Here is an 18,559-nt window from a genome sequence, read left to right on the forward strand (position 1 = left end):
TTATGTGGCAAGAAAATATTACAGAAGCTTCATAAGCAGCTCTGGCTTTCCTGAGGCCATCAGCAGAAGCAGCAGAGGTGTTTGGGTGTGCCAACATTCCAAAAGTCTTTTCAGACATGAATACAGATCCCTTTTGTAAGGCATACAAAGGCATTTCTCTGTTCATTACAAAAGCCTAGATCCAAACCAGAAATACTCCCTAATCCAAATGAGAAGGGGAAAGAAAAAGAAAAAAACATAAGAAAAACCTCAAAACAAACAAACACCCCCCTGCCTCACACACATAGAAAAACCCTCCCCAACAACAACAAACCAAACCAAAGCCATGCCACATCCCAAAACAGAAGTGAACTAAGGAACATTAACAGCAAAAAGCAGTATGGCATTACAATGCAGTATCCCTGAAAAAAATTAAAACATCAAGCTTATCCCACTGCCAGTCAGTCATCCCTTACGTGGATGACACTGGAAGATATCAGGTCGAGTTTCTAGAGGACTAAGAACTGTTCTAAACCTCTCAGATAGTTGCAAACATCTGCTAAGCACTGTAACCACTGAGAGGAAGCCAGATCCTTAAAGCCATATGCTCAAACCCTTCCCTAATCCAAAGTGACAATCAACTTGAATTATGAAATAAAATCTCATGTCAAAATAAATCTTTATTCAGACAATTATAGCATGCCTATGATTGCCCATATTACTATTTTCTGTTAACACCTGTCAGCTTCTAAGGGGCAACGACAGTTCTGTCTTCAAGCAAGTCAGTCCAATCTACAATTCTGATGCTGGTTTAAAAACTAAACAGCCTTTGTTAGACTGAACAGAGATGTACCAAATTACTGAAGGTTAGTTGCATGGAGAGACTCTGGCCCTTATTAGCTGTGTATTCCTACTCCATAATTTGACAATTGACAGACTGTCTTTATAGAAGAATTAAAATAAAAGGACCAGCAGTAAAACTTGTGAAACAAATGAAAACCAGTATCAGTTTCCTGGATCTCCCTTCCACAAGGAGAAAGGAATTATACCAAAGAAAACTTAGAACAGTTTGAAAACCCACAATTAAAACATAACATCTGTTTGCATCTCTGCCAAAACCAAAGATGGTTCCTGTAAAGTCAAACTATTAGACTGTAAAACAAAGGGTTGGTTCTGGCTTTTTTTGCAAGCCAAAGAATGCCCAAGGCAACATAAGAATTGCTTGGAAGATGAACACAGAGCCAACACATTAGCAGATTCCCTAATACTGTTCTTTGAAACGTTTGAATCCTCAAGAAAAGGCTATCTTCTGAGCACACAGTGCCTTAATTCAAGCATTTCCCAAAAGATTAGTTCCCCAGAAGGGAGAGCCATCAATATTATCTCAAGTCATTCTATGCCAAGCAAGCAGCATAATGCAAGACAATCTTCTCAAGAAGAAATACAATTATTAACTCTCCTGGATTTTTTTTTTTTTTTTTTTCAGAGACAAGCTGGTATGTGTCTTCAGATGACTTTGAAGGGCTTCTTTTCTTCATGCAAACTCACAAGAGCAGACAAGTGCCTTGATCATGTAAGGAACATTAGTAAACAATCTTCCTCTAGCTTTTTGTATAAATAAATAAATAAATGAACAAACAGACCAACGACAACAATACTCTAAAAATTAAATTTACTCCTGAACTCCAAGACATTTCGCATTATAAAGAATTTTTCAGAAAGAAACTCCTGTGTGACAAAGCCTTCAAACTCCAAGCAATCATTTAATTACCTGAAACTAACAGCTGCTCCCCTAATGAATACCAAGATGTACAAATAGTTAAACTCTCTCATACATTTTTTTCACTTTCTCTATTCTCTTCTACTGAGAACTCTTCCTGCCCTTCCAAAAGGAAGCAAGTGTGCAGACTGTACTGACAAAGTAAGGGGCTTTCTTCTTTCAAGTGTTTTAAATTAATAGATTTGTCATACCTTTCAGATGATTTTACAGGCTTTTCTGCAGGAAAACTCTTGTCTATCATGTCCTGAAAAATAAGTTTTATTTATTTCAAGATTTATCTGAACATATTGATAAACAAAACACAAAGAGAAGACAACCAAACACATTCTGTGTTGCCCTGTTTTTTTTTATTTATACCACTAAATATATCTCATCTGCTTAGGCTTGTTCTCTAACTGATTATCCACTTACTCTTCAGCCCATATATTTAATACTTGATCATTTTTCCATTCAGAATGACACTGGAACCATGGGTGTTGGTTTGTTTTGGTTTTTTTTAAAGAGATACCAGTACTGTTTTAAGGAAAGTTTATCAGGGACTCCATCTACACCGAAGCGACCAGAATGGGTAATTAAAAAAGTGATCTGAATTGGTAATTGCTAGAAATCTCGCTTGGACCCCACAGTTCACCTGAAATATTTTATACACAACATCAGCATGCTCCATCAGCTTTCTGAACAGCAGCATATGTAAAGGAAACCCATGTTTCTGTATTTTAATATTCTTTCACTGCATAGACTCTGCCCCAACAGCATACCACCACATTCTGAAACTAAGCACCAACTATTTAGTGTGCCAAAGATAAAATTATATTCATAAAACCTCTCAGTACCTCTTTCACAATGGTTCCCACTGTCTTTTCTTAATGCTTACCTCAAGTACATTATTGGTGTTCTTGCAAGAAAGATGCTTACTAGACTGGTTAGACACATTCCAATTTCGCAAAAAGCAGGCAAATTAGGACATGAAAATTTACTTACTTGATGGTCTGTATCTACCCTTTGGTGAATTTTTCTGGAATTAGTAGCTGATTTCAGAGATGGTTTAAAATACGTAATCCGACTCCCTGTCAGGGAGATTGGCTTTGGTGTCACAAGTTTCTGCACAGGTGGATGTTGCGAATCCATCTTTGAAAGGGAAGCAGCAATCAATTTATCCTTGCACCCACCCAACTTTCCACATCATTTACTGATGATAAAAGTTACAGAACTATAAACCTCCCACCAGTCTTAGCACCCAGTGAAAGCTATGTGAAAGTGCTGAAAACATTTTAGCTTGCAGAAGGAAATCATCAGAAAATTGGTTGTAAAATCCAAAAAGCTACAGGAAAAGTCCAAGTCTGACTGAATCCTGTGTCAAAATTTGGCAGTTACTTCACAGACAAAATAAGCAAAATAACTCATGTTACAATAATATGCTCCCATCCTTTCCTCTCTGCCCTCATTGTGATTTTATAATTTTTTACTGACTTAATCCATTAATTTAATATTGAAATTGTTAAACAGTGTTATACCAGGTTCTGGGTTTCTTTTTTTTCCTATATTTTCTTCAAGTTACACTTTAAAAAAAAATTGTGAAATATTTTTGAAGAAGTCTAATTAATGCATGTTCCAATGTTTTAGATTTACATTTGATGCTCTTAAAAGTACTGGTCTGACTTTTCTTGTCAAAGCTTTTTTACAGACAAGGGCTAATAATTAAACAGAAAGCACTGTGCATTCTGCAAAACTGGCTAAACTGAACAGAGAAAGAAGGAAGACTCCAAAAGGCCCCATGATATATTAAATCATCTGTAGCCTTGGTGATAAGAAGAATGAAACTTAAGATGTAACTACTATTTAAATAATTATCAACAGATGGTAGTGCCCCAACCCAGGTGCAGAACTGCATGACCTTCACATGGGCCCACTTCTTCTAGAGCTTGTCCTTCAGGATGGCATCCCTCAGATGTGTCAACTGCATCGCTCAGTTTGGTGTCACCTGCAAACTTGCTGAGGGTGCACTCAGTCCCACGATCTCAATGATGAAGATCTGGCATTCGGATTTGTTAGATTTCATCCCACTGATGACTGTCCAATGCTTCAATCTATCTAGATCGCACTGCAAGGACTCTTGTCTGCCAAGAGAGTCAGCAGCACCTCCCTGTTTTATATCATCAGCAGACCTGCTAATGGGGCATTCAGTTCCTGCCTCCAGGTCACTGAGAGATATTTTGAACAGCACTGGCCCTAGAACTGATCCTGAGGAACACCACTGGTGACCGGTCACCAGACAGATGTAGCCAAATTCACTGCAAACTTTTGCATCCTGCTGCTCAACCAGCTCATCCCACAGCTGGACCACTTGCCCAGAAGGATGCAAGAGGGACAGCATCGAAAGCCTCACAAACTACATCTGTCACCTTATCGTCACATACCAGGCAGATGACATTATTGTAAAAATATATCAAACCAGTGAAACAGGTATGTTCAACAAGAGAAAAAAATAATCCAGTTACATGATCAATACATTAGGAGTTGGTCTGTCTGGTGTAGATCCTCAAAAAAAAAGACCTGTAGAACTTTTGACTGAGTATTCAAATGTCCTTCCATACATTTGTCTGCTTTAGCAGGAAAACACACAACCCTCTTCTGGGCAAATACAATCCTGTCCTCTCTTTTCATCACAGGCTACCCTTTCTCCCTGCCAAATTTTATGAATTCTAGCATTATGAGTCGACAATTTCTCTATTTTTACCCAGTGACAGCTGTGTGCAACATTCACCTTCTGACCAATGTCAGGGTCCATGCTGCAAATCTGGTGGATCTTTTTAAATGCCTCATCACACGTGTGGTTCTGCATTTTAATGCAGAATCCATATCAGCTGTGTTTTCAATTACTGAGATATTTAAGAGGTGGTAAAAAACCTTACATGCTCTGCTTTTCAACATTCTTGTAATTTATCATACGGCCAAAGACAGTACAGGAAATCTGAGATGTTTTTAAACTCCTGTGTGACTGCAGAATTAATTGTAATCCTAACTAAGCCATTAGCATAGAAACTTTTTAAAACATTCTGTCTACTTCCTCATTAGAACAGCAGATTAGAAGTTTGCATTGAAGAAAAAACATTTTTGTTCCTTGGGTTGCCTGAGCTAAAAGTGACCTTCTGTGGTTTCACAATTTAATAAATGTAATAATCCAACATATTTGAAACAAAAATAAGGAAATAATGATTTACCACAGCAACAATTCAGTGCTATTTCCAAATAAGAATTTAGGAGCACAAATTTACAGAAGTAACAAAATTTAACAATTTCCCAATTTTCTCCTTGCCTTGATAATAAAAAATGTAAGTATTTCTTTTTTGCTTAAAATAAGCATGGAAATATCCACAAGATTGAACAATTTAAACAATTAATGACTATTTTTCTATTTCTGGTTATTTCTGCAAGAGAAAGCTTTCTGAAATAAAGATGTTATCATGCAACTTAACCCCAAGTTGCAGGATAAGATAAAACCACTTGGTATGCTCTAGAGAAGTTCTTGACATCAGCACACCACCATGAAAAGACAATAATTCTCCACCTGAGTACTCTTCACAGTCCTTCATCTAGTGTGGACAGAAAAGACATTTTTAGCAATTTCCACACAGCCAAGGCAGCTATAAATCACAAAAGGCTAATATTAACTTGAATTCATGTGTGTGCTGTCATTGAGGTTTGTGACTTTTCTCCTAAGAGCTGTAAAGCAGAGAGCGTTACCTATCTCAGCTTAACATGTTACTGGTTCTTACCTGGTTTTGTCTGGATTGGAAGCCAGTCACATTCAGCACACTTCTGTCCACAGGCTGGCAGGGAAAAAAAGGCCAAAACATTAAGAGGATGTTTTTTTCCCTATTAGAGGGTTCAATCTAACAAAAACACTGGGGGTTGTGATCAACTTACAGAAGACAGTGGACTAGAAACAGAAGATGGAATCCTTTTAGCATCCTATTGAAAAAAACAGGTGTGATAAATTAAAGTGGACATGACATTAAGTAACATCTTCATCCTGTACTGGCACATTTACTATGTTTTTCAAACACATGGAATAAAACATTAAAAGAAGTGCCACTTACTGCCAAAGGGCTTGACATCTTCTCCAATGTCTGCAAGATGCGCCGCGCAGTGGAACTTGTCACACCATAGGATTGCACATTTGCTTGTTTAGCTTTCATTTGTCTTTTTATTGGTGGCTGAAAAATTAGCATTGCCCATGTTATGATGCTGGATTCTGAGTTGGACATGTGTATTTTATACCCGAGGGCTACACTGGTGATACAACCAATGCTCTCATAATGACAGAGAAAAATGGACTCACAGAGCATTCAATGCAAGAAGAAGAAAAATATACTGACTTTACAGAGGTTTAAGTGCATATCTTGCACATGGGATAAAGCAACAAAGGAAATCCTTAAATGTAAAAGGTCATAAAATGAAGATGTTAGGCTTGTAGGGTCTCTGAAGAAGTGATTAGGAAAACAGAACTGAAGCAAAGCCTTGTGCTGCAGAAAGTACTTTCAGTAGCAAAACAGCTACCAGAGTTTCATGATGGCATAAGCATGGCATCTTAAAACAGAGCATACAATCATAACGAATCTCTACTTCTCTTGTTTCCTCCCTTCTCCCAAGACTACAGCTGACTGCAGATCTTTTCACTCTGTTTAGAACCATAAAGATCTGATTTGAACTGCAACAGATCTAAACATAATACCCTGAAAAAGTGAATGCTGTAACACATGACTGAACATAATTTAAAAAAACTTCAGTGTGACCATTTTTTTAAAACTATGTTACACCTCTCATGTAACTACACCATGTTTCCCACACAACTAGGTGAAGACAGGAAGCAGATCACACAACACATAGAATATGCAAGTAAGACTTGCTGTACACAGCAACAGACAAGCTTGTCTCTCCTCTAAAAGCCTGGTATTTGCTTCCTCTTTTCAAGATAATCCACTATTTTTGTAAAAAATAAATACAGCTGACCAAAGAGGACTTCTAGTTCACACAAATTTAAAATGTTCTGAAGTTTGACCCAACACCAAGTCAGGAAAACCCACAATGTTCAAAATTTCCCTCAATCAGGAAATTGTAGGTCCCCTTGTTCCATGACAGAAACAGACTACCAAAATAGGTCCAGCAAACTTATTCTCAGTTCCTTAAAGTTCCTTTTGACTTTCTAGTAACAACAGGCATTTTAATTTTAACAAATTAGAACCAAATCAGATTTTACTGACTTGCTCTTAGATTCAACTCTAGCTACTGAGAGCAGTCAGGACTTTTAATCTGCTAGTTCATTTTAGACCACAAAGAATACCTGGGGACAAGCTCTTCTCAAGAGCCATCTGAACAACAGTAAAAGAGAGAGCACCTTATTATCTTAATAAATACATACATACATACATATAAATATAAATATATATATATATATATATATATATATATAATGTAGGACTGCATGCCTCCCTCTCAATAACAAAAGTACAAAGGATGAGCAGATTTGCCTTTTGCATACTACTGTATCAAAAAATGCACACTATGTTCATAGTTTGTGTGTTTGTGCAAGATCTACAGACAAGTACCAGGGAGATAACTTTTGCTACAATTAACAAAGTTTTCAAAGTTATGCCATCATTGTAATTATTTACATGTTATTTTACCATAATACAGTCAGAGGCAGACCGAAACAGAAAACGGAAATTTTTGGAATACGTAACAGAGGAAACCTCTGCTACAAGAAACTGTCCAATTTCTTCTGCCCAGTTACCAGCTAAGATGCTATTGTCATTCTCATGCTTTATGATAAGCATTTCTACATAAAGTGTTACATAGGAATTTAAACAAAAATTGTAGGCTGATTGTGTAAGATAGGAACTGTTTGTTGCCACATTTTTCAAGTTAAATTCCTGGTTCACAGCTTTTTTTAGCCAAGCTCCCCTTTCTGTATTTCAATTATGTTTTTCCCCCACACTGCACTACTGTTCTCATACCTGGTAAGCAGAAATCTGTACTTTTGTCTGCCTTGCTGCTGCAGCTGCACCACCGTAAGAGGTCTTTCCAGGGTAAAATGGAGAATCCCCAAGCTGTCTTGTCTTAAAGACAGAAGTGTTTCCAAGTGACTACAGAAAGGTATTATGGTAAGGGGGTTAGTAAAATGGATACACATTCAACTTGACTAAAATTAATACTGTGCAATACTTACAGGAGAGGGAGATCCAAAAGCAGATAAATTGAATGAAGGTTTTTTAGAGCTAGATGCAGGATGTTGTGAGAGGGAATGAGATCTTTCAGCCTCTGGGGACCAGAGCAGTGGTGCTGAAGTATTTTTTGAAACTGTGATATCTGCCAAAATGACAAATGCTATATGTAAATGCCTTGTGTACACAGAGAAATTTAGTATTAAACATCACACTAACTCCAGAGTTCTCTACAAAAACATCTTACAAAATGAAAAGGTCCCTTAATACTCACTTCCCTGGCACTCTAACCTTCAACGCTCTTCAAACAGATTAATTCCACATAAGGTATGAAACCCAAGTACCAACTCTGAACCTAAAATCTGTTCACAGAACTGCAAATACATGATCTTGCAGTAATCTTTCAAAAGCATTCACTAGTTAATAGCACATGTCAAATACAATACAATTTTATTTTTACTTCTTTCATGATAAAATAAAGGAACTGCATAAACAATGGTGCATCTCTAATGATGAAGCTTTTCCTATGTTGGTAGAGGGTTGGAAACTAGCACGGGACAGAACTGACCAGGTCTTAAATCTGAAAAATTACCCAAAGGCTGAATTCACAGTTTACCACCTATTTTCTGTATGTTTTATGGAGATGTACCAAAAAGTTTAGCAAACTCAGGTTATATTGCTATATTTAATATTTATTTTAATAATAATTTTAATAGAGTATATTTAACACTCTAAATTGTCAAACTATGGTCTCCAGAGAACTGGCTGAGCATGCCTCCATCCCCATTTATATGGGGGACTAGAAAGATTTGCAAACTTGCTGTTTGCCATTTCTCAGTGAGACACCTAAGTCACATTCTACATAAATACAAGATCTTGGGTTATATTTTACTTTAAAATGGTGTACATTCTTTACTGAATTTGTAAAAAAACAACAGAGTATTGACAAATTATGCTGTCTACCAAGAACAGCAAAAGAGAAAGCAGCCTGAACTTGTTCAATCAGTATAGTTGCTTTATCAACTCCTGGTAAAAAAATATACAAGAATACCTTGTGTTTTTATTTATCAAGTGTATTTACTCATATTTAGCCGGCTCTGAGTGAGATATTCTGAATCACTCCTCCTTCTAGGCAATCAATCTAGCTGTCAAGCTACAGCAAGTCATCTTCATCTCCTATCATTCCGATCCAAGATTTACAGATAATTGAGCTAAAATTGTATTTATCAGCACTGACTGTTTAGAATAACAGGGACTCATAAATGTATGCCAAGCATGGTTATATTTATTTAAAAGGTGACAGGATTATATACTTCTTAAATACTGAAAACTAAACTTAATTCTAAAATCTAGAACTAACCTTCTCCTACTTTACTTACTAAGGCAAAGTGGAATATTAAGAATACAAAGTACTTTGTGTCATCAAACAAATCAAATAGAGAACATAAAAGGTACCTTTATCAGATGCTCTAGAGGAGAAGCCACTGGTTGTTGAGATGTTATCGTCATCATGCTGAGAGGTAGAATCTTTTATTTCCTTTACGAGGGACAGCCCAGGACTGCCAATGCCAAGCGTGGAAGATGTGGAGGGCTGACAGTGTGGGACTGTGGAATCCAACACGGTGCAGTTCAAATGGCTCCGGTGAAGGGAGGGCCTTGTTAACACATCTGAGAAGTTCAGCGCAGACCTGCTCGTGGATGGCTCTAAACAAGAACAGCGAGACAATCAGCTTCCCTACAGACAAGCTCACAGAAGCCAAAACCTGTTTTCTATCAACAGCCATGCTTATTGCCAAGTTCTAAGCACAAAAATAGAGAAGCTGAATTTAACTTCCTCACCCAGATAGGGTTTCATCTGTCTGATTACAACAACACTGCTTGCAATACTAAGCATTAATGTCGCATTAGGAAGTACTTAAGGACGGGATTTTTCTGAATTTCATCAAAATCTGACCCTGCACTCAAGCGCTTAAAATGTGTCTTTCGCTAAATCAAACATCTATAAATTCCTTCTCTTCCAGATAATGCTTGCAGTAAGCTTTCCAAAATTTGAGATTACATGACAAGTTACCGACAACTCTGCAGTTTTTATCATCTTGCAAAAAAAGACATTTTTAGTCTGAATATGTAAGATGAAAACGTGTTTGCAAAGATTTTCGGGGGTTTATTTGTTCTGGTGTCATCATCCTCCCTTCCAAATTCTACAATATCAGGTCATGCTACAGGCAAATTATCTCCTATCTATTAATTTTTGAGATTTTGACACAAAGGACATGTAAGCAACGTGGCCTAAGGCTTCAGAGCATTTTTTCCTCATAAAAAGGGACTGTAAACATTGCCAGTGTCCTGTGCAAGAGGTGGTCTCACAGCTCCAACTTGCCACATGAACAGAAGAGCAATTAATGGCCATCTTGCCTGATATCCCTATGCCTACATTCTCTCCCACAACTTCTGGGTATGAACATAATTTTGAGACACTATCTACCTGACATTTGCACTGAAGCTTAAACTAGCTACTTCAATCTTCATAAGCGCTACACTACTAATAATTAATTCTCCAAAGCACTGATAGATTTTTAGGACTGTCTTGTTTGAGATGAAAGAGTTATCAGACCAAAGGCTGGCCAAGCAAAGGAAGATGGGTTCTTGCACATTGGTACCTCAGAGCCAAAGAAACGGGCTTTCAAAAATAAAAATACCAGTAACAATGAAATAAAAAAAAATTATTAACTATAGCTAGGAAGATTAACTCCAATGTCCACGAACTGCAACACAAGCTACTGATGGTTCTCAGGGGTCCCATCTGCTCCTGATTTCTTGGAGATAGAAAGTTTGCTGTGCAGCTGTTCTTACTGAAAGGTCCTTTCACACAATTCATCAGGAAAGCCAACACATGTTACTCATTCATGAAAACCTTCTCTATTCTTTTATACAAACTTATGCTCGAGCTACAGCTACACAGAGAGCAGTAAAGCTCCTTATTTACAATTAGACAACATTGGTGAGAAAGGTATTTCCTCATTACTTTTCATTCTGCCAACAACAGAAGCAGCTGACTGTCCACACAGATGGTTATGTACATGTGGTCAGACAAAATTTCTCACCTAATTAAAATCTGAGTTCCCAAAATTGCTAATTTAAGAGAAACTCAAATGAGAGCATATGCAAATTCACAGAGTATTACAGAAACAGTGAGAGGCACAGATATAAAGCACAGAATAATTTTAATATAATAAAAGGGTTGTAAACTTCTTCGCCAATGATCTAAATAGTTTTCAAAGACCCCAAATTAGCAATGCCACATGTTAATGTTACAAAATATTTCAAAAAGAATAATGCCTTAAACAAAGTTCCCCAGATCTCCACTAAACTAACAAGAAAATTTAAAGAATTGATTGGAGAAGCCCAAAGGAAAAGAAAAAAAAAAAAAAATCAGGACACATGAAGGAATTTTCCTCTGGCATTCTAGCATCTGGTCTTTTGTTTTCAGGACAACAAAACAAATTTATATTTCTACTACCTTAGGCAATTAGATAAACTTTCATTCCACATTGTTTAAAAAGAAAATGAAACCCAACACTCAACTTGCAAATGAATGCTAGCAATATTTTGCACTTGGCTAGTTGACTACCTGAAGCCAACTCATGACTTCCAAGGGCTCTAATTCAACTTCCAGTATGTTTAAACTTTGAAGCTAAAGCAATTCTAAAAACTGAGTTTGCTAAGGTTTCTTCCTCTGTTTTTGCTATGTGTGGGGTTATTTTGGGTTGGGGTTTTTGGTTGGTTGGTCGTTTTGCTTTGGGTGTTGCAGGGTTTTTTGTTGTTTGCTTTTTTCTGTCCAAACGCTGCTTCCAGCCTCCCCTAGAAATGCAGATTCAAAACTAGAAATCTGTGAATAAATACAGATGGTCAGAATACTAAATGATATTTCACATACCTTCTAAATTAATTCTTGCTGATTCAGGCGTGACTCTCCCATCAATTACCATGGCATCTTCATTTGCATAATCATGGTGATAGTTTACTGGATTCTCTTCCTCGCTTGCAGACTCATTCATATCTACACATTTATCTTCCCTTTTATTGAAATACTTCTGCAACCATCCTGGTACAATGTTTTTCACTGATTCAGTCACTCTGCTAAGGAGCCCCAGCTTGAAAGAAAAACACAGGAACACAGTCAGCAGCATAGGCTGGGATGCAACCTTGCACAGACCTCCAAGACAGACATTAGACAGCAATATTAAGAAAAGTAAGATAAGAGAGTGGTGACAAAGAACTCCTGTACTTCTGGAACATGCATTGATAGAAATGCACCTAACATTGATTTACTACTAACCAATCAGTTTCTGCACTTCCCAGTGACCTTGGCAGAAGTTCCACATTCTGAAACTACAGCCCGAGTTCACCAAAGGCTTGTCAACTCACAAGGTCATCAAGAAATTTAATTTCTAAATAATTCCTGATGTACACACTTTTTTTGGAGGACTTTTCCTTCTAACACCTTCACTTGAAAAACCATCAAACCCAGAAGCTCAGCAATTATCTACAGCAATAGTGATGACCAGAAATAGCTACTAAAATAAGTGAACTTAAATATTTCTTTTTCCAATGCTGAATTGCAGGAACCATGTGCATCAAAAACTTCACTACTATGCTCTGGACAGTGAGGGTATCCTGAAAGGATCTTGGAAGAAGCATCTACAGTTGAACAACAGACTCCTCATTATGGAACTGCTAAATAGATTCACTTTGATCAAATTTCATTTCATGGTATTGTTAAAAGTATTGTATCTTCAAACCTTAATATTTGGCAGTTACCGAATACATAAAAGCCATTGCCATTTTGACATTTACCAATTATTTGTAATGCTTACATTCAAGTAAGAAATATTTATTTAATGTTTTGTTTTCAGCAGTCCTTTGTTGTTCCCCATCATGTCCTCAAAATTTCAACATGCCTTCTTGTCAAATCTCAACCCTGTGCAGCAGGGCACTTGCAACATGAAGCTGCCCCTCTTACACCGACTGCAGCCACAGAACCAGCTGCTAACCTCCACAAGCTGCAACAAAGCGCCAAAGCTACCGCCACAATCTCAACACTTTGGAAACTGAAAAGCAACAGGAGTGTAAAAAGATTTTTGTTCAATTTCATTGCCAGCTGCTAACACATGCATCAAGGTACTTTGTTATTTTTTTGGGTTTAGGCAACAAAATTTCCTAGAAATTATTATTCATGTGTACAAAACTGAGAATATTCTTTGAACATGTAGTAGCTAGTCTAGTAAACAAATCTGAAAAAAGTATTCAATTTTTTTTAAAAAATCAGTACACACATTAGAAGAAACCCTTAGATGTATGTCATTCACATTTTTCATACACAATAACACAAACACCAACTTAGAGGACACCCCTGAATCTGGAGTTAGGCTGGCAAAGAGGAAAAAGGGAAGGTAGAAAACAATAGTCTTCTCACAGAAAGTCATCTTAATTTACAATTTGACGTTTTTCATAATGATCTGTAATTTAATATTTTACTTGCACAAAGACAGAATAACTAGCCTGGGACAGCTTAAACCAGATAGAATACAGCATAATGAACACATCTATCACAATTACCACACTAACATGCACACTAACATGCCATGCTCAGCGTGTTCCTGCTATTCTACATAAATACTAAGCCTCAGCTTTCCAACAACAAAAACTTGTGAGTCCAGAGCTCACAAGCAGTTCAGTGCCTGGCACCAGCAAACAGGCAGTCTGTGCTCTGTTCCCAGCTCCTCATTTTCACCTTTACTTATGACTAACTGTCCCCCTTCAGGGGAGTGAATACTTTGCTGCCATGAATAAAAGCATATCAGGAACTCAGATGAGACAAAATTTGCCAAAATAAGCAAATGGTCAGGACACAAACTGCGTCCAAGGCAATGCTCTTTCCAAAAAACAGGCATTACTACATTCGGTATTGCTAGAGAGTCTCTCCGTTAGAGAAGACATTACTGGCCATAAAACAGGTGCCAGTATGATTCCCTTGTTCAGGAAATTCTCTCAAGACTCAAAGCTACCTTGAGACTCAAGATGAAAGGTGTCATAGACATCCAGAAGAGTAAACACCCAATCATTAGTAATCCTAATGAGTAAATGGAGAATGTAGCTGGACTAGCAATTAACCAAGATTACATTTTACCATCCATATCTGACACTAGACTGGTTTGACCCTTTTGTGCAAATGGCAGCCTTCACATAATCAGCATTCCAAGCTGGGTAACACAGGGTAACTTCCCAAACCTACCCATGAACTGGAACTTGGCACAGCCATACTGCACCAAATAGCCATGGCCTGCTCCATCTGGCTTGGGCACAGTGCTAGACAAGGAGCATAGTTTTATACTCCAGAATAATGCTGGCTTAGTGAAAAAGCAAAATACATGTAAAGTAACCTACATTTTCTGTCTGTAAAATATATTAAAGGCATTGTGAAAGAACTATGCAGGCATTATTAATGAGCCTTCATCAAACATGGATCCCATTAAGACACCTTCCCCCTGAAAGTATTCCACATGCCCCAGGCATGCCTATTTTCAAATACACACAAAAAAGTTCCTTCCATCATCTCTTACCTGCCCATCAGAGCTAAAAGCCAATCAATAAAGCTCTGTGGCTGGATTCCCGATCAAGTCAGGCGGTTAAGGTACCACTGACTAATTACACATTTGAACATGCATACTCCTTATTCCTTCCAGAACAATTCAGCAAAATGTCATGTCTTACTTAACTGTCTTTAAAGCTGGCATTTTAATCTTACCCTAATTTTCAGTATTCTTATTCTTCAACTTCAGCACATGCATTTGAATACCCTTTCCCTCTCTCTGCACATGCAAACAAGCCAACTCTGTCAGGAGCAGAGCACTCCCCCTCTACTACTTCTGTGTCACCAGCTCTGCACTTTGTCCATCCCATCTCCTCACAGAGGAATCACTAATGCTTTTAGAAGGCTGACAAGGATAGTACACATCTCATTGATGCCAAGAGATCTTCAGATATGAAATATAAGAAACACAGCAACAGACAACTCTAGCAGGCTTATTCTCCAGCAAACTGATCTTGATCTTCTCATGCCACAATTATGAAGCAGTCTCTTCCAGAACACCTTCATTCAGTACAGCTACCCTGAACATAGTACTTCACAAAAACTGTTCTAGTTCCCAGTCTCAGGCTGGGAGCAGAGGACATGGTGCTAGCGTGGAGCCTGATGTTCATAACTTCTCATTTCTACAGGCCACACAGGTACCAAATGTAGTATCATGGAACAAGAAGCAAGAAGATGCAGTGGGGCAATCCCAACTGCGTGACTGCTGTGATTTATCTAATGAACGTGTTTTACTTCATAATTGACTGATTCCAGAGGTTTGAGCTGCTGTGAGTATCAACTGCTGTCTTCACACCTCAAATGCAGTCGTACCAAAAAATATCAGCAGGAAAGCTGAACAAAATTAAAGTCCACTGGAAAGACTCAGCAGCTTATGAATAGGTATTTAAAACAGTTTTTCAAAATCTCTGCATCATCTCAAGTGTCTGTAGCTCTGCTAGGTCTATCTAAGTCTATGTATACAATCATCATAGCAACAGTAACTACAGTAAGAGCTACTCCAAGGAATGAATATTGGCTTGACATCATGGAATCACTTAACTAGTAAGGCTGGAAAAGACCTCTTGGATCATTGTGTCCAACTGTAACCCAAGAGTCCAAACCCTCCTTGTTTGGGCACAAACATTCATTTCTGAGTTTCAAGCCTGGCTCCTTAGGTCCCAAGACTCATCTGAAGGGCCCAGAGAATTATTTTGAAGGCTCCAAGTCTGATTTGGAAAGCCCAAAGCATAATTTGTGGAATTCAAAGTCTTCCTTATAGAGTACAAAGGCACATCTTCAGGCCCAAACCACAGCTTCCAAAGCCTCCATCTCAGGAATCAAAGCCTCCTACTTAGGATTCAGCCTTTTATCAAATGAATTCAAGGCCTTCCTCTATGCCTCCAAAAACCTATTTCTAGGGAGCAGAGCCTTAGCTGGGGATGCTAAATGCAAAAAGCAAGCATGAACAAAGAGCCTGTATGAAATTAAGTCACACAAGCTCTGTGTTCCTGCTTGCTTTTTGCATTTAGCATCTACACTCAGAGTTCAAGGTATTGATGCATCATTTGAGGGCACAAAACTCAAGAAAACCAACCTCAGGGTTCAAACCTCCCTTCTCACCTCTGAAAGCCCATTTCCAGGGCCCAAAGCCCTGTGCTGAAGACTCAAATCCTTCCTTGGAGGGTCCAAAGCCCTCTTCACATGAGGTCATGGAATCAAGGTTGGAAAACTTCTTTAAGATCATGAAGTCCAAATGTTAATTTGGCTGTTCACCATTAAACCACATCCTCAAGTGCCAGTTCCAGCTTCTGGACATACTCCAGCCCCTCAGTGTCTTCCTTGTGGTGAGGGGTCCAGAACTGAACACAAGATTCCAGGTGAGACCTCACCAGAGCTGAGTCCTGCAGGACAATCGCTGCCCTGCTCTTGCTGGCCACACTGCTCCTGATCCATGCCAGGATGCCACTGGCCTTCCTGGCCACCTGGGCACAGCTGGCTCCTGTTCAGCCACTGCTGACCAGCACCACCAGGTCCTTTTCAGCCTGGCAGCTTTCCAGCCTCCCTTACCCCAGGCCAGTATCGCTGCAGGGGGCTGTTGAAACCCAAATTCAGGGCTTGGCACTTCATCTTATTGAACCTCATACAATTGGCCTCAGCCCATTTACCCAGCCTTTCTAGATCCCTCTCTAGAACTTTCCTGTCGTCCAGCAAATCAACACTCCTGCCCAACTTGGTGTCATTTACAATCTGGCTTAGGGTGCAATCAATCCTCTTGTCCAGGTCATCAATGAAGTTATTAAAAATATTAAGCCCTGGTGAACACCACTTGAGACTGGTCATCAGCTGGATGCAGCCCCACTCACCACCATGCTCTGGGCCTGGCCACCCAGACAGTTTTTTACTCAGCAAAGATCACACCCATTCACACCACAGGAAGCCAGAAGTTTCTCCAGGAGAATGCCACGGGAAATGGTGTCAAAGGCTTTATGAAATTCTAGGTAAATGACATCCTACATCCAGAGCCTTTCCCTCATCCACCAAGTGGATAACTCTATCACAGAAGAAGATCAGATTGGGCAAGTAGGACCTGCCTTTCATAAACCCATGCTGGCTGCAACACTGAGCAAAAGATATGTAGACAGAAGTATCAGTTAACACACAGGTGCCATAATTTGTTACTTCAAAATACCATTTCTTCAAAGGATTTATATAAAGAAAGAAAAATCTGTAGTTTGTGGTCACAGTTTGAATACCAAACTTAAAAGCAGGCTATTTCTTGGTCAAAAATATTTACAGAATAAGACAGTTGTTCAAATTTGTAAGGGTCCTTCACACAGCATAGGGTGAGGAAAGTGCTGGCAGGAGCAGTCAGCAGTGACACATTACTCAAAAAATCTGTTTTGATTTCAGTCCAGGAGGTTTAAGTACGAAAAGAATTGTATAAAAATTATATAACAGTCATACCCTAACAGAAATTTATAAAGAGAAGCAAAATATGGAACTGGATAAAAGAGCTAATGTTCACTTCACTGTACACACACGTCTGAACAGCATCAATTTCTTGCCTCTCACAGATTTCCTTGCTTCCAATTTCAAAGGTAAAGCTGTTAGAACATATGAATCATGTAAGTCTTCAAAAAGAAAACTTGCCCCTAATGGTGAAGTTCACTGAGATAGAGAAGATCAATCTAACCACTTCCAAACAGCAAAAAGGGATTTTCTTGCCCTCCATCCCCCACAGTTAGCTTATCCAGCTCTGGCACATAGCAGGCTACTCTCCCATACTAGCTGAATTCATTAATCTGGCAAATAGTACATGTTTTTCTGCTGGGCTAATGAGTTAAACTGGCTCAGTGCACCAGAACTGGCCTGAGAGAAAGCACGATCAGGCAGCCAGAACTAGAGGAACACTAAATAAAACTTCTCCCTTCTTTCAATCATCCTGTAGCCATACTGTCATTAAAGACACTGTCCCATTCTCCTCTTCACCTCACCCTCTCCTTTGTGCTGCCACTAGCACATATAAGCAAACAAATGATAAACTGTAGCAAGGCTCTATTAAAAAGATCCAAACAAAAATCTGTCTATAGACTCTGACAGTGAGGACTACCCCTCAGGGGCATCAGGTTGCTGCTGCAGCTTACCATGTGCCTGCATTGATGCTCATGCAAAAGCAGGAATGGAAATGGAAACATGACATGATTGTCTCTTGCAGCAGCAGATTCAGACTGGCTTAGACTAACTCTGCTTTTGCTATTCAGGGAGTGGCTTCAATTTGTATGTAGGACAGCAGAGTTTGATATTTCATTTAAAAAAAGACAATAAAACTTATGACTTAATATGAACACTATGTTTCAGGAATGTTATTAATTATGGAACATTTGAAAAACAACAATTTTATTTAAGGCAAGTGGACTAGTTCAAATTTATTCCTGAAAGTCA

General features: G+C 38.6%; 1 protein-coding gene across 3 annotated transcripts in view; it reads right to left on the bottom strand.

Moving 5' to 3' along the window:
- NUP153 (nucleoporin 153) overlaps window positions 1-18,559 on the bottom strand; it is a 44,611-nt gene that overhangs the window by 15,826 nt on the left and 10,226 nt on the right. For all 3 annotated transcript variants that reach the window (XM_033512070.1, XM_033512069.1, XM_015617223.3), the window contains exons 2-10: window positions 11,921-12,137; window positions 9,439-9,687; window positions 7,989-8,128; window positions 7,777-7,905; window positions 5,860-5,976; window positions 5,687-5,731; window positions 5,536-5,589; window positions 2,741-2,887; window positions 1,951-2,003 (exon numbers count right to left, since the gene is read on the bottom strand). In XM_033512070.1, the coding sequence (XP_033367961.1) occupies window positions 1,951-2,003; window positions 2,741-2,887; window positions 5,536-5,589; window positions 5,687-5,731; window positions 5,860-5,976; window positions 7,777-7,905; window positions 7,989-8,128; window positions 9,439-9,687; window positions 11,921-12,137 (1,151 nt within the window). The remainder of the gene's footprint in view (window positions 1-1,950; window positions 2,004-2,740; window positions 2,888-5,535; window positions 5,590-5,686; window positions 5,732-5,859; window positions 5,977-7,776; window positions 7,906-7,988; window positions 8,129-9,438; window positions 9,688-11,920; window positions 12,138-18,559) is intronic.

This window comes from Parus major, chromosome 2 (assembly GCF_001522545.3).
Source record: "Parus major isolate Abel chromosome 2, Parus_major1.1, whole genome shotgun sequence".
Lineage (NCBI taxonomy): Eukaryota > Metazoa > Chordata > Aves > Passeriformes > Paridae > Parus > Parus major.